Genomic DNA, 13693 nt, shown 5'->3' on the forward strand with positions numbered 1-13693 from the left:
TTTTGAACCATAGTTCAGCAAAGCCACAAATGACGAAAAAAGTTTGCGTCTGTTCTGGTGTTGTAGTGGTGATGTTATTGTGTTGTAGAATTAAGCGTACGCACTTGACTGAGTTACATCGTCAAAGTGAGATGCCATGCTATGCAGTACGGGTTTAAGGACGCAGCTATGGGCAGTCCACTGGCCCACGATGTGGCAGACAGGTTAGGCCTATCTCGACGTGGGAGCAGCCCGCTATGTGCTAGTTCACGCCCCGACAAACCTAAATAAAGTTTTTCCATACCATACCATACTTGGCTGAGTTCAATCATACAGGCCTACTACATGGGCTGGATCATAGGCAAGAAACCTTTATTGAGCTATCGGAGCGTGAAAATCCAGATTCTATTTAAAACACTATTTTGTAGGCTTGTGCGAATATTAGAATGCTTCGAATATTCGAACAAATAGTAGCATATCCCAATTCCCTTCGACTAGAATTTAAATTATTGAAAATTTTGAAGTATTCACAATGAACAAATTGTTGATTGTGGTTTACTACTTAACTTGTCGAAAGTTGTAAGCTTTATTGTTGGTATTGTTTTTATAGATATTCCCACTCCTGCTTGGGCCCGAGTAGGGCCTGCAGTATTTGTAAATAAATAAACAAAAAATAATCCGCATGTAATCTTCTGCAAAAGTTGTTTCACTGCAGTGTAGGGGTGCTAAGTCGTGAAAGCACCTATTCAAGAGAAACGCACACTGCCGCGAAGCCTCTCTTCAAAGTTTAAGGGACACTGAAACACTTTCTGGGTATGGTCGGAAAACGCTGCCGATCGGTGGTTGAGCCTCCCGAGAGCACATGAGCCGAATAATATTGCGCAGAACGCGGCAGAAATCGCGCTAGAAGCTGAAAAATCACTCATCACAGTCATCGTATCAGCGATTGGCTGATTTCAGCCTCGCGCGTTGGTTGTTACTGGGGCCATGACTTGGCCAGGTTGCGTAGGCAATTTATTTATTTATTTATTTATTTATTTATTTATTTATTTATTTATACAATACTGCAGGCCACAAATGGGCCCAAGCAGGAGTGGGGGTGTTGCAGAGCCGTTAGAACAACTATACAATCTTTAGCGAGGTAAAAACAATAAACAGGACAATACAAAATATTTTGAAAACACTGTAAAGTATTAATACAAAATTTTACAAGTCAAACATTTGATCAATAGATTTCAGCACATTGTCAGATGAAAGAATTTCATGCGGGAGGTTATTCCAGTCGGTTATAGTGCGGGGAAAAAAAGAATACTTAAAATTGTTAGTGCGCGCTGTGATAGGCGAGAACTTTGCAGAATGGTAATTCCTGGTGGGACGCGATGATAACGGAGTCAGGAAGGCCGATGTTTCGGGTCTGATATTCCCGTGTGATAATTGGAAAAGAAATTTTAGCCTATTCATTTTGCGTCGAAATTCCAAAGTAGGGATTTTATTCATCTGCATTAGTTCTGTCGGGGAGTTATAACGGCGGTATCGGTTGTAAATGAAGCGGACGGCTAATCTTTGGATTTTTTCGAGATTGTCAATGTCTTTTGTAGTACGTGGATCCCAGACTATGCATGCGTATTCAAGGCATGGTCGTACTATTGTGTTATACGCAAGAAGCTTTATGCTCGCAGGCGAATTTTTCAGTTTATGTCTTAGTAAGCCTAGTTTTCGTCATGCTGAGGCGCATACTTTAAGAATGTGGGAGGACCATGTTAGATTACTAGTAATTGTAACGCCAAGATATTTAAAGCTATCAGTTCGCGAGATAGGAAGACCATTGATTGTGTACTGATGTTCATATGATTGCTTTTTGTTAGTAATACGCATAAATACGGTTTTCTCAGTATTTAGTTTCATGTCCCAAAGGTCGCACCAATTATTTATTGCGTCAAGGCTATCGTTTAGAATTTGCTGATCATTAGAAGAATTAATTGTGCTGAATAACAAACAGTCATCTGCAAATAATCGTATTTCAACGCCTTCTTTAACACATGATACTACATCGTTAATATAAATCAGGAAAAGTAATGGTCCCAGAACACTTCCCTGGGGGACGCCGGAGTTTACAGGAAGGAAGTCTGAATGAGAGCCATTTATATCTACAAATTGAATGCGGGAATGCAGGTAAGATTTTATCCAATTTACGATTGTAGATGGAAGACCCAGTAAATTAAGCTTGAAAATTAACTTTGAATGGGAAATTCTGTCGAAGGCTTTACTGAAATCTATGAAAACTACGTCGGTTTGGCCTGATTTGTCAATTACAGCAGAGAACGAATGAATAGAAGTAATAAGCTGAGTAGTGGTAGAAAGGCCCTTACGAAACCCATGCTGAAATGGTGACAGAATATTACGCTCATCTAAGAAGTTCAAAATGTAGTTCGAAATAATGTGCTCCATGAGTTAACAACACGACACAGTTAGTGATATGGGCCTATAGTTTGTTACGATGGCATTATCTCCCTTTTTAAACACTGGGACCACCCGGGCGATGAGCCAGTCTTTCGGGACAATGCCTTGCGACAAGGACGAGCGAAAAATTTCAACCAGGAAACGTGCGAGTGACTCGGCGTAGCGACTAAGAAATACATTAGGGATGTTGTCTGGGCCACATGATATTTTAGATTTGATATTAAGAAGCATGGCAAATATGCCTTCAAATGTTATGAAATCTGGATCAACCTTAATGCAGTTATCGTTTGAATTGGCACACATGGACGGGTCAATTGCACTGAAAAGCCACACATTCAAATGAAAAAAAAAAAAAGTAAAAACGTGCTTAAGGTCATGAGGCATGCGCCATCCTCCGTGCCATCCCTTCCTGCTTAGCTTCGGGCATTTTCGTTGGGATGAAAGAAAGGAAAATGCAATCGCAGCTTGCGGCAATACTTTGTAATTCAGTTTATACCAGACAGATTCTAAAAATTTTTGTGGCAGTCAATTCGTGATGCAATAAGCTCCGCTCCTTTAGTGAATCCAATCCATGGATACTTGGAGAAGCGTTGCAGGGTTCCTTTACATACGTATTACCCTTACATCGATTCATAATTTTTTTTTTAGTTTAGAAGCTTGTTACGCCAGTTCATATGCTCTAAGTGTAGTAAATTTTAAATGTAACATGTTTTACAGGTAATCACTTGCATTCTATCGAAAGTCAAATCCTGCGATAACTGAAAGTTGTTTCAATTTTCTTTGAACAATAGAAAAAAATGGCATTTGCATTGATGCCTTATTTTAATTTTAAAGAAATATTGTGCAGGTTAGTCAGATCATGCTATGCTGATTTTTCTATATATGTCATGTAGACTATTCCAATTCGATTGGAAATTATTCCACCAAAATCTCTATTCGCTTCCAATTCATTTCAGATCTAAAATTCATTATTCGTACAAGTCTACTATTTTTCCATTTTCATAAAATTTTGATAATGGGGCTTTATTTTGTAAGAGTAATTATTATGCTAAATTATTGTGTATACTAATGTGTGAAGCTGCCCATAAAATTTTAACTTGAAGTTTGATTGATGTTCGCTCCTGGCATGTGGTGCTTGAACAATAACAATAACATTGTCACTTGGTTTTATTTTAACTGTTTTCCTTGCATGCCCTTGGCCACATGCTGAACGATGACAACTCACAAATGCTTGCATAATTTCAATTCAAGGACAAATTCCAAGACACAAAGTTACCAAAACATCAAAAACCGTGATGACAACAATCACACGATTGCAACTACAAGTGTGCAAAACTGAAACTCACTTCCATATTTCTTGTACTTTGACGGGAACATCTTTGAGATGAATTTGCTTCAGTTCTTGCACAGCCTCCCAGAACCTGGCAAGAAAGGTTTCATTGATTTATGCAGGAAGGTTGGAGGCTCGTTTTCCATAGACACTCTCTGAACTGACCAACTGATTCAATCAATTATTACAACAACCACAGCTTGTTTGATTGATTGGTTTGTATATGTCACTGGCAGCTACATGAAGCTGTTTCCATAAAAAGCTGCCTCGATTGATCAGTAGATTAAACAGCTGATCAATAAATCAGTCAATCAATAAATAGAAGCAGTTTTTATAAAATCAGAGCCACCAAATCCATAATTAGTACCAAAGGTATTGTCAAAAATAGTTACCAATGTAACCACAGCAAGACACAGCCAGGTGCATCCTGAGATGCGGCTCACCTGAGATTCTCGAGGCTAAACTCTTTCTCTAGAAACTGAATGAAGTGCTCTCGGCCCGCAGGGTCGCGGAGCAGCTCCTGGAGGGAGTTCTTCCAGCGACGCACCCGACGCGGTGGAACATTGGTCCTGGAAAGGAAAAGCAGTCTTAACCAACCAGGCGACACCGGCAGAAGTGTTGCAAATAGCAGCAATTTCAGTTCAAAGCACTACATTCCCCATCAAGAAAAAAATTGTAGCGCACATCTAGTGTGTGACACTACTACCCGATCGCTAGAAAGTCATCATCACATCACAGAGTGATGTTGTCGGAGATAACGTGTCGTAAGATGTCAAGTGAAGTGGATGTTGAGAAAGTGGAGTTGTCAACACAACTGTCGCAACTGGGTGTGCACCATGCTTTTGCATTCAATGCAACTAAGGAGATTTGGTGAGTGTTATCACATCCTTAGAAAGATTAATTTTGTTGAAAAAGCAAAAAAAGAAAAGACAGTCGAAGCTGGGGCCAACTTTGATAGTTTTTCACATAGTATATCCTAGAAAATCATTGGGCTTGGATTGACTTAAGATAATCTTGCTGTTCTGTTATGGCCTATCATTAGCCAACAGCAGTCAGAGCTTATCATCATTTATCCAACCTTGGACAACATTAGTCAGTTTTTTTTATATGCGAAACTAAAAATGGTAATTTTTAGACTGGAAGGTACGCACACAGACACAAGAAAGAAATGCTAAAACCACGGGTGCTTTATCTAGTTTTAAAATGAATCGATACCAACTAGCCCAGTTATCCTTGCTACTGGAAAAATGGCAAGCGAGGACAACACCAGTCGCTCCTTAGAAATTTCAGGGTGTATCGAAGATGTGCCGTCACTTACAAAAACACGGAAAGAAGCTCTCAGTTCCACTGGCCACATAACGTCTGAAACACGGAGATCATCTAAGCTGGAGTCTTACTTAGCGTGTCCCGAATGGGAGTAAAGTTAGGTAAAATTGCATCATGCTGCACACACACCAAGTATAAAAAAAACAAGAACAAAAAAACTTCACGTTGCATTCTTCTGGTGTTGCAGATGACTATGGCATAAGTGCAGAAAAAAAAAAAACATTTTCAGGACTTGTTTTTTTTGTTAAGCACGAAATTATTTAGAACTAACATACCAAAGTCAAGGAAAGTATAGGGAGTGTTATTACTAGATTGTAATGTAAATGTGAAGAAATTATAATGAATAAAAAGACAACTTGTTGCCGGCAAAGAGCGAATCTTCAATCTTCAAATAATGCATCCCATGCCCTACCAATTGACCAACAGAGGCAATCATCTTTCCACTCACTTTACGATGTATGCCTATATATGTGCATTTAAACATGGAAGTGTCAGTCTGTGCCACGTAGCCATGACGGCGAGAAAGTGAACACTGTTTTTCTGCCTGGTATGTAACCTCTATGGCTTACAACATTAATGAAACTAACTGAAAATTATACCAAGTGAAGTACAGCAGATGTTATCAGAATTAATTGTAATGTAATGTGAGAAAAGTGGATGAAAGAATAACTTGGCACTGACAGGATTCGACCTGCCACCTTAGAATAACGTGTTCGGCGCTCTACCGCTGAGCTATGGTGGCTTATATGCCGGATATGACTAACGTGCTTTGTCAGGAACTATAGAGGAATGTTTTATTACAAACTTTCACCTATCAGCAAGGCCACTTTCTCCCCCATCCCATTGCTTGAACCATATGCCGACCAGCAACCAAGGATTAAAATGAGCAAAAGTATTTATCATGCAACTTTCCACAATAGAAAAGTCAAGATAAGGCACTGATTTCTCAAGCAGTAATATGGTTAGTGGTGTTTGAAGAAAGTGCCAAACTGTGGCAATATGCTGCATTGTCATTGCCAATGTTGTTTAGGTATGCCTCATAGTGGCTGCTTGTACCATTTAAAAGAGTACTGACACGATTTCAAGGCACCCCGAAACGAACATTTTCAATTTCCACGGTGTGCATCATTCAAGCTCTTCCCACACCGGAGCCAGACAACACGTATGAAACATTTTAGATTTATTTTGAAGTTTTTGTTTCCCAGCATCTGCAAGCCAGCCCCTCTGCAATCAGCACCATCACAAGTCAACACAGTCCACTGGGTTTGCGAAATCCGAGTCCTTGCATGCACCCTAAATCCCAGAAGTTACTGTCGGGATCTCTGGATGACCATTCATTGTCGTCTATTGGAACTACGTGCTACTGACAGCCAACTGACAGCTGCTGCTAGTACGTTGCGAGTTGCAGTCTTCCTGTGATGACAGATGTGTTCACACGTCATTGCGAAGCCACCCTCTCAATACTAAAACCGAAATTACCTTTATACGGTGCCGGTATCAAAAATATATTCAATTCATTTGCAAGTTCTACGGCATGCTTTTTGGCGTTCTAAACACCTGCGTTTTTATATAGAGCAACAACCAAAAAATCTTTGAAACTTGTGTCAGTACTCCTTTAAGTACTTGCTTTTTGAACAGCACAACCTCCTTTGACAAATAGGGGTGAAATAGGCAGTGAACAAAAACACATGTACAGCCTTTGCCAGCATGAACAGTAACTCTAATTTCAATGACTCAGCTATGCCATCGGCAGTTCTCGAAGGAGTACTGTCCCAACAGTTATAGTTCTGAGGGATTTACTGTGGTATGTACATACATATGAGTTCAAGTCTTGTAAAAAGTGTGCTCTGCTTAAATTAACTCTGCATGCCTTTAATTGGCATGGCATGAAGGGAGCACCAAATAAGAAAGTGCTCACGCTGCGAAGCTCTGTCAGTACAACGCCAAAGAAGAGAAAAGTGCGCGGATACTCACGTTTGCTTTTCCACTTCCCAGAACTCAGTGCTATCCGAGATCCAAGGATTGGAAGGCTCAAGCGGCATGCAGAAGCCATCGTACTCTGCGTGCTTTTCGTAATACGATTTGTACCTGTAAAGCGAGGAAACGGCAGCGTTAATATTCGCAGGTCAGTGGCTCGTTTGGCATACGTTACTCGAACACCTTGGCTAGTAGTTTGTAAATTTCTCTAACTACAAAGACGGCACACACAGCAGATGCAAAACGTGAAGAAAAACTTTACAGAAATATAAATTGTGCCTCCTGTCGCTTTTCTATTGGGCACTTCATCACGCAAGAGATCAAGAAAGGTCACAATTTTGCCGCAAAGGCGAAGCAATAAACGCGATAGCAATAAATGGGAAGGTCACGCGCCGAATGACAAGCAGGTCCAAACGTTCCCCCTGTTTATAACTCACAAAGAACGCACGAAATGTATTCATAGGTACAGATGAACGCGAATAAGCGTCCCAGTTGTTACTTCGCTGTGTCTGAAAAACTCGCCCTTTTCGCAAATGGAGACTGCAATGATTGCAGTGACCTTTGTGCACCGAATAACTACAACAGAATCGTTCCAGTGAAAACCCAAAGCCAGCCAATACGTACGATTGTCCTCACCGCGAGATAAGCACACGCGTGATTGTCCACCCAGTCCCCTCTCCGCTGGGCAAAGTATGCGTGGAAGATGAGAGTGCCACAATGTGACAATGTTGCTGCGCGCGCTCATTGCGCCATCTTGCTGGTAATGCTGAAAACACAATAGATCCCCCCAAGTTGCTTGTCACCAGTGGTAAGTGGTAGATATAAATAGCTTGTTGTTTCAGTGTTGAAGGATGTGGTCCTTCTTGGCAAAGTGGCTAACGCATTGCACTCACAATTCAGAGGTCCCACGTTCGATTTCGCACGCCAGTCATTTCCTGGGTTATTTTTTGTTTTTGAATTTTCATATTATAGATACGTATACATATGCGATGAGTGACGGCAATACCGACGTCAATGCCGGTGGCAAAATCTAGCCAAGAGTGTTCTTATAATTGCTATCACAATAAAGTTATAGTTGAGACGGAACAAGTTCCTCTCTGCCAACACTACATGCTCTAAAGCAAACTTTCAGGAAACACACTGGTTAGAACGCACGTAACCTTGACAGAAAAAACTCGGAGGACGCCTGAGCTTCACCTTCAAGAGTAGCACGCAACAGTGTAATCTGGCCCTATGTGCATTGCCATCTCAACTGCTAATCTGTTTCATATAGTGTGTGTGTGTGTGTGTGTCTAATATATATATATATATATATATATATATATATATATATATATATATATATATATATATATACAGTGATGAGCGAGACAGAGAACAAGAGACAACACCCGATCCTGGGCCAGCTGTTCTTATTCTGTCTTCATCTTCCTCTACTTTTTCTTAGCTGCCCACGCGCCGAAGCACCAGCGTCTTTCTTCGTCATGACACTCGGCCATGACTGCGCGCGCGCGGAGCTGGCGGCAAAGTTTCTGGTGAACGGCACTGGCTGCCTCGAGCTGGTCGCTCTTTTCCACGCCACGATGACTTTTGAAAAAGTGCTGTAGACTCAGGCGGCCGGAACTGGCTGCCCCGTTGCGGCCGACGCTGTCGGCCGCGATTTGTTCCCGGTATCTGCCAAAGGTAGACCTGGCGGTCAATATAGTGGCTGCATCTCGGAGGTCCGCCTTGGCCACGCTGAAACTGGGTGCCAGAGTCTTCCACAAGTCTATCGGGAGGTCGAGACTGGCTGCTGTCTGCATCTTGAGCGCCAACTTTCTCCTCATGATCTTGGTCAGTGACACTAGCAGTGGTTACCTTGGGCCTTACCGGCGCCATCACTGTAGGCGGTTCAAGCATAGGCGATGCTGGTGTCTCCACTTGCCTCGGTAAAGGTGATATTGGGGCTGGCTTCTCTAACTGAGCTGTATGAGGACTGGTATCAGCCTCTTCCACTGACATGATGGCATCGCGTACCGGCGCGGGTGCTGAGAGCAGCAGTGGCGTGTCGCACCTGTGTCTGACGTCATTCGTAGGACAGGCGAGGAATCTTGTGTGTCGCACCTGCGTCTGACGTCATTCGTAGGACAGGCGGGGAAGCTTTCTGCCGCGCGGCTGGAGGGCTCCGAGGAACCTTCGAGGTGTTGCTCCACTTCAGCTCGGGGTGCGAATGGGGTTGCAGCGGTGAAGGGCAATGCGGCAGAGTCGAGATGATTCTCTGCGGCTGTTTCATTGGAGCAACGCCCTTCAAGAGGTCCGACTTTGGTAGCGGCCTCTGGCCGCAGTGAACTTGCTTCGGGTAGCGGCCTCTGGTCACAATGAACTTGCTTCGGGAACTTCTCGTGTGGTAAGCTGCAGCGCAAAGCTGCAACCTTGAGGCTGCAGCTTTGCGCTGCAGCCTCAAGGCTCCAGAGGCTCCAGAGCAAGCTCCAGAGGCTGAAGCCTCTGGAGCTTGCTCCTCAATACCGGCCGGTTGGACGGGGTGGTGGTGGAGAGGTGGTAACGATTACGAACGAAAGTAGCTATGTATGAGCTTGGAGCTCCACTCCGCCCATGACTGCTGCTTCCAGAATTCATACCGGAGCCACGCTGCTGCACCTTCCCGAAGACACTCTACAGCCACGGTTCTTTTCTGAGATTCCGTCCAGGCCTCGTGCATTGCTATCGTGTTGACGGTTGCCACCCAGCTGTCGGTGTCGTTCCGGACCCCGTGGAATTCCGGTAGTTCGCAGATGGCTGGTGATTGTGAGTTGGCAGGTGGCAATGCAGATATCACCGACGCGAAGCAGTCGAGCTGGTGTGAGAGCTCGATCAGAGAAGATCGAAGCTCCCTGTGTTGCTCCGGTGTGCTTGCCTCAAGGTCGTATGAGGCAGCTACATCGAACACTGCGTTAATGTCACACAATGCTGGCAACATTGTAGGAGCTCGCTCGGCGATCAACGCTGTCAGTTTGTTAGTCTCGGCGCGGAGCAGTGCGATGATACGCCACAGCTCCACGGCACTGTCGCACGAGGCTTCTGAACCACTTTGGTTCGCGTCCGTGAAGTACGTGGTTCTAGTAGTACTCACGGTGGTGACACGCACGTCCAAGGAAGCATGAACAGCGTTTCTTGGCGGCTCATGTGTTGGAAGAGTACCGGACAGGGAATGCGGGCCGTGGGAAGCTTGAACAGCATTCTCAAAGAACAGGAGCCCGTGCGTATTACGGCCGCGAAGTGGTAGCATAGTGTCCATTGGGTGATGCCTTGGTAGCACAGAGGAGGCATGGACACCGTCCCCTGATGGTCTGATAGGCAGCTGAAGCGGCGGCCAGGATATTGACTCCATCGCCAAAGAAGCATGAACGGCATTCCTGGATGGAGAAGCCCGCATGACGGCAGAATCCATAGCCAAAGATGCGTGGACGGCGTCTCTTGTGAAATGGTACCGGTAACTTGTACTGCAGCTGCCGAGGAGGCCTTGACACCGTCCCCGAACGGTGGTGGCAGTGGCGGCAGGTGAACCTCTGCCGAAGAGGCCTTGACGCCGTCCTCAAGCGGCGCTTATCACGGCTGTCCTGGATGACGAACACGGGACGTAAGACTTCTTTGTCGGCTGCGCCATTGTGATGAGCGAGACAGAGAGCAAGAGACAACACCCGATCCTGGGCCAGCTGTTCTTATTCTGTCTTCATCTTCCTCTACCTTCCCTTGGCTGCCCACGCGCCGAAGCGCCAGCGTCTTTCTTGGTCATGACTATATATATATATATATATATATATATATATATATCGATCTTCTTTCTTTTCTTTTTTTTTCTTCTTTTTTCTCCTTTTTTTTTCCTTCTTCCAGTTCCCTCTCACTTTCTCAAACGTCTTTCAAGGCGAGAGGGACGCGGCAGCAAGGATGTTTGGAAGCTCATGTCAGTATAACTCATCCCCTGATGAAGGGAGGTCCCCTCCCGAAACTGTTGGGAAATAAATATATTTATCCTTGTTGACAACGCTCCCGTTGTGCCATATCCCATATATATATATATATATATATATGGGAAAGAAGTGTAGAGACACCGTCCATACATATATATGTATATGTATATATATATATATATATATGTATATACCCACACCTCCACCACTCTGTGAGACAGTAGCAGCGTTGGAGTCTCGACGGCGTTTATTAGGCCGAATCGCCTGATCAACCCTTTGAACGAAGACGACGTTTTTCGTGACGCTGATTATATACAGATGAAGAAGATGAAGGTCAGACGTTGTCAATATTGTGCTTACAATATATATACATATATATATATATATGTGTGTATATATATATATATATATAAATATATAGTGGGAGTAATAATTCAATGGGCCAGTTAGTCTTCGTGAAGGTATGGGATATGGCACAACGGGAGCGTTGTCAACAAGGATAAATATATTTATTTCCCAACAGTTTCGGGAGGGGACCTCCCTTCATCAGGATATATATATATATATATATATATATATATATATATATATATATATTCACTATATGTTTTCATTGTACGCCTGAACTGTGTCGTAAGAAAATAAACGACTGTGCATGTGTAACATTGGCCACTTCAAGCTATCCTAAGATGCCTACTGTAAATACAGTTGTTAAGTGCTCATTACACCATAAATCTTCCTTATGCATATCAGAGAGGACCCACTATGCATCCGTAAGGCAACACGTGAATATATGTTTGAACGCTTCGTCAAGAGTGGGATTTTAAAACACCCACTCGTCGCGCACTTCGCATGCTTTGACCCCTGGCACGATTCTACTCTTCCACCATGCAATATTATGTGGATTAAAGAGACTCCTTCCCTTACATGACATTCATATTGCGTTTTTTTCCGAATCAGTTTTGAGCAATAAACGTGAATTTATGATAGAACGCCAGCTTGCCATGCAGACGCCTTCAGGGTTCGATTCTCACTCGGACCGAAGTTTCTAATTATTTTACTAGCACCTTTCTTAATTTTTCGGTCACAAACAAGATGATCATTTCTCATTTACTATCGACGCCGACACACTGATGCCAACACCGACACCAGCATTAAAATTCCTGTGAAACGAGCTGTTTAACGCTATCACATTTAAATGAATGACATGAGATGTTTGCAGAAAATTACAGTGCAAAATGATGCAATATCAGGCCACACACACAAAAAGATGCAAATACAATGCGACAGTTGTGCCAGCTGGTCAATGTCAAGCTACTACAGTAAACTCTCAGTAAACAGAAATCTGTTAAACGAAACTGCTGCTTAAATGGAACAACTGGATCTAATGTGATTGGTTTTGCACTTGTATTCTGCGCCCATGTTCACCTCTTAGTAAACAAAAGTCCCGTTAAAAGGAACCTATTTTCCTGGTCCCTTCGGATTCCCTTTAATGAGATGCTATGGTATTTTACTATTTCAGACAAATGAAAGTAGTGGCAATGACAACTGCTGCTGACAGACAGTCTTCCCAATAAATTGCACGGTGGGCCAGCAAGGCACTCACGTTTCAAGAGCTGCGGTGATCTTGACATTGCCACCGTCGAGCCGCGCCTTGAGCGTCTCCACCTGGACAGAGACGCATGAGAAGAAAAAGAGAGCTCAGACACTGATGTGCCAATTGATAAAAGCAGGATATAGAACCGAACTAAAACCAACACACGGGACATTATGGCAACAGTAGATGCTAGGGTTTTTTGTTTTAAGATTTGTTTAAAAATTTGTTTTAAAATTTTTCTTGCCAAGGTAAAGTGTACTTTAATATAGTGCATGCGTGTTCTGCCTCTTGTCATAGTCTCATCGTGATGTTATTCCCCCACCCCCCCTATAAATACATGACCTGCAAAGAGAACAAGGATAACAGAAAGTGCCAATAACTCTTCCCATACAAGATGCGGTGAGCGAGATTGAGCAGTTGGAAAGCAATACGTGTATACTGACAGTTAGGGGGCGCTGCCTAAGCTTCCTGCTTCACTTCAGAACTACCCAAAATACCTAAAATAGTTTCTTGAACACCCTGTCGGCAAGTTAAAGGTCATCCCTGCACATTGTGTTCGATGGTTACACTGCAACATACAAGGATAGCCTTACATAAATGCTCAACACACCGTAAATTCAACTATGCCAAAATATGCTTATTCAAGAGAATGCATAATGGCACCAGGGCAATGCACAAAAAGGTTATTGCGCCCTCCCCCCTCCTTTCTGATTTGGTAGAATTACACGAAACTAATTTCCTGGATGTACTGCTTGTGATAGCACACTGGTAAAAACATCAGCAGAAGGAACGAGCGCAAAGAACATGCCTGACTACTGATGCTGACTAGTTGCGAGCGCAGTCTACAATCGTTAAGACATGTAACACTGCTTCAATTTCTTCATTGTCTACGCTGATGTCATCGTAGATCTGCCAAATTCTGGATCACCCGTGTCAACTGTTGAATTTACTAAAGTGTCCGTAATGTGTGTTCTATCTAAACAAAGTGAAATACTCATCTTACACTCACAGAGACAGACAAAATAATGAAGTTCCCAAACTTACAGAAGAGTTGAAAATGTGATAAGAGTTTGTTGA

The 13693-nt window shown here is 43.2% G+C and overlaps 1 protein-coding gene across 4 annotated transcripts in view; it reads right to left on the minus strand.

Annotated features, from left to right (window-relative positions):
• Positions 1-13693, minus strand: part of RSG7 (Regulator of G-protein signaling 7) — an 82556-nt gene that overhangs the window by 20442 nt on the left and 48421 nt on the right. For all 4 annotated transcript variants that reach the window (XM_037419002.2, XM_037419001.2, XM_075866162.1 and 1 more), the window contains exons 10-13: positions 12626-12687; positions 7070-7183; positions 4213-4338; positions 3786-3860 (exon numbers count right to left, since the gene is read on the minus strand). In XM_037419002.2, the coding sequence (XP_037274899.1) occupies positions 3786-3860; positions 4213-4338; positions 7070-7183; positions 12626-12687 (377 nt within the window). The remainder of the gene's footprint in view (positions 1-3785; positions 3861-4212; positions 4339-7069; positions 7184-12625; positions 12688-13693) is intronic.

The sequence above is a fragment of the Rhipicephalus microplus genome, chromosome 6, assembly GCF_043290135.1.
Source record: "Rhipicephalus microplus isolate Deutch F79 chromosome 6, USDA_Rmic, whole genome shotgun sequence".
NCBI lineage: Eukaryota > Metazoa > Arthropoda > Arachnida > Ixodida > Ixodidae > Rhipicephalus > Rhipicephalus microplus.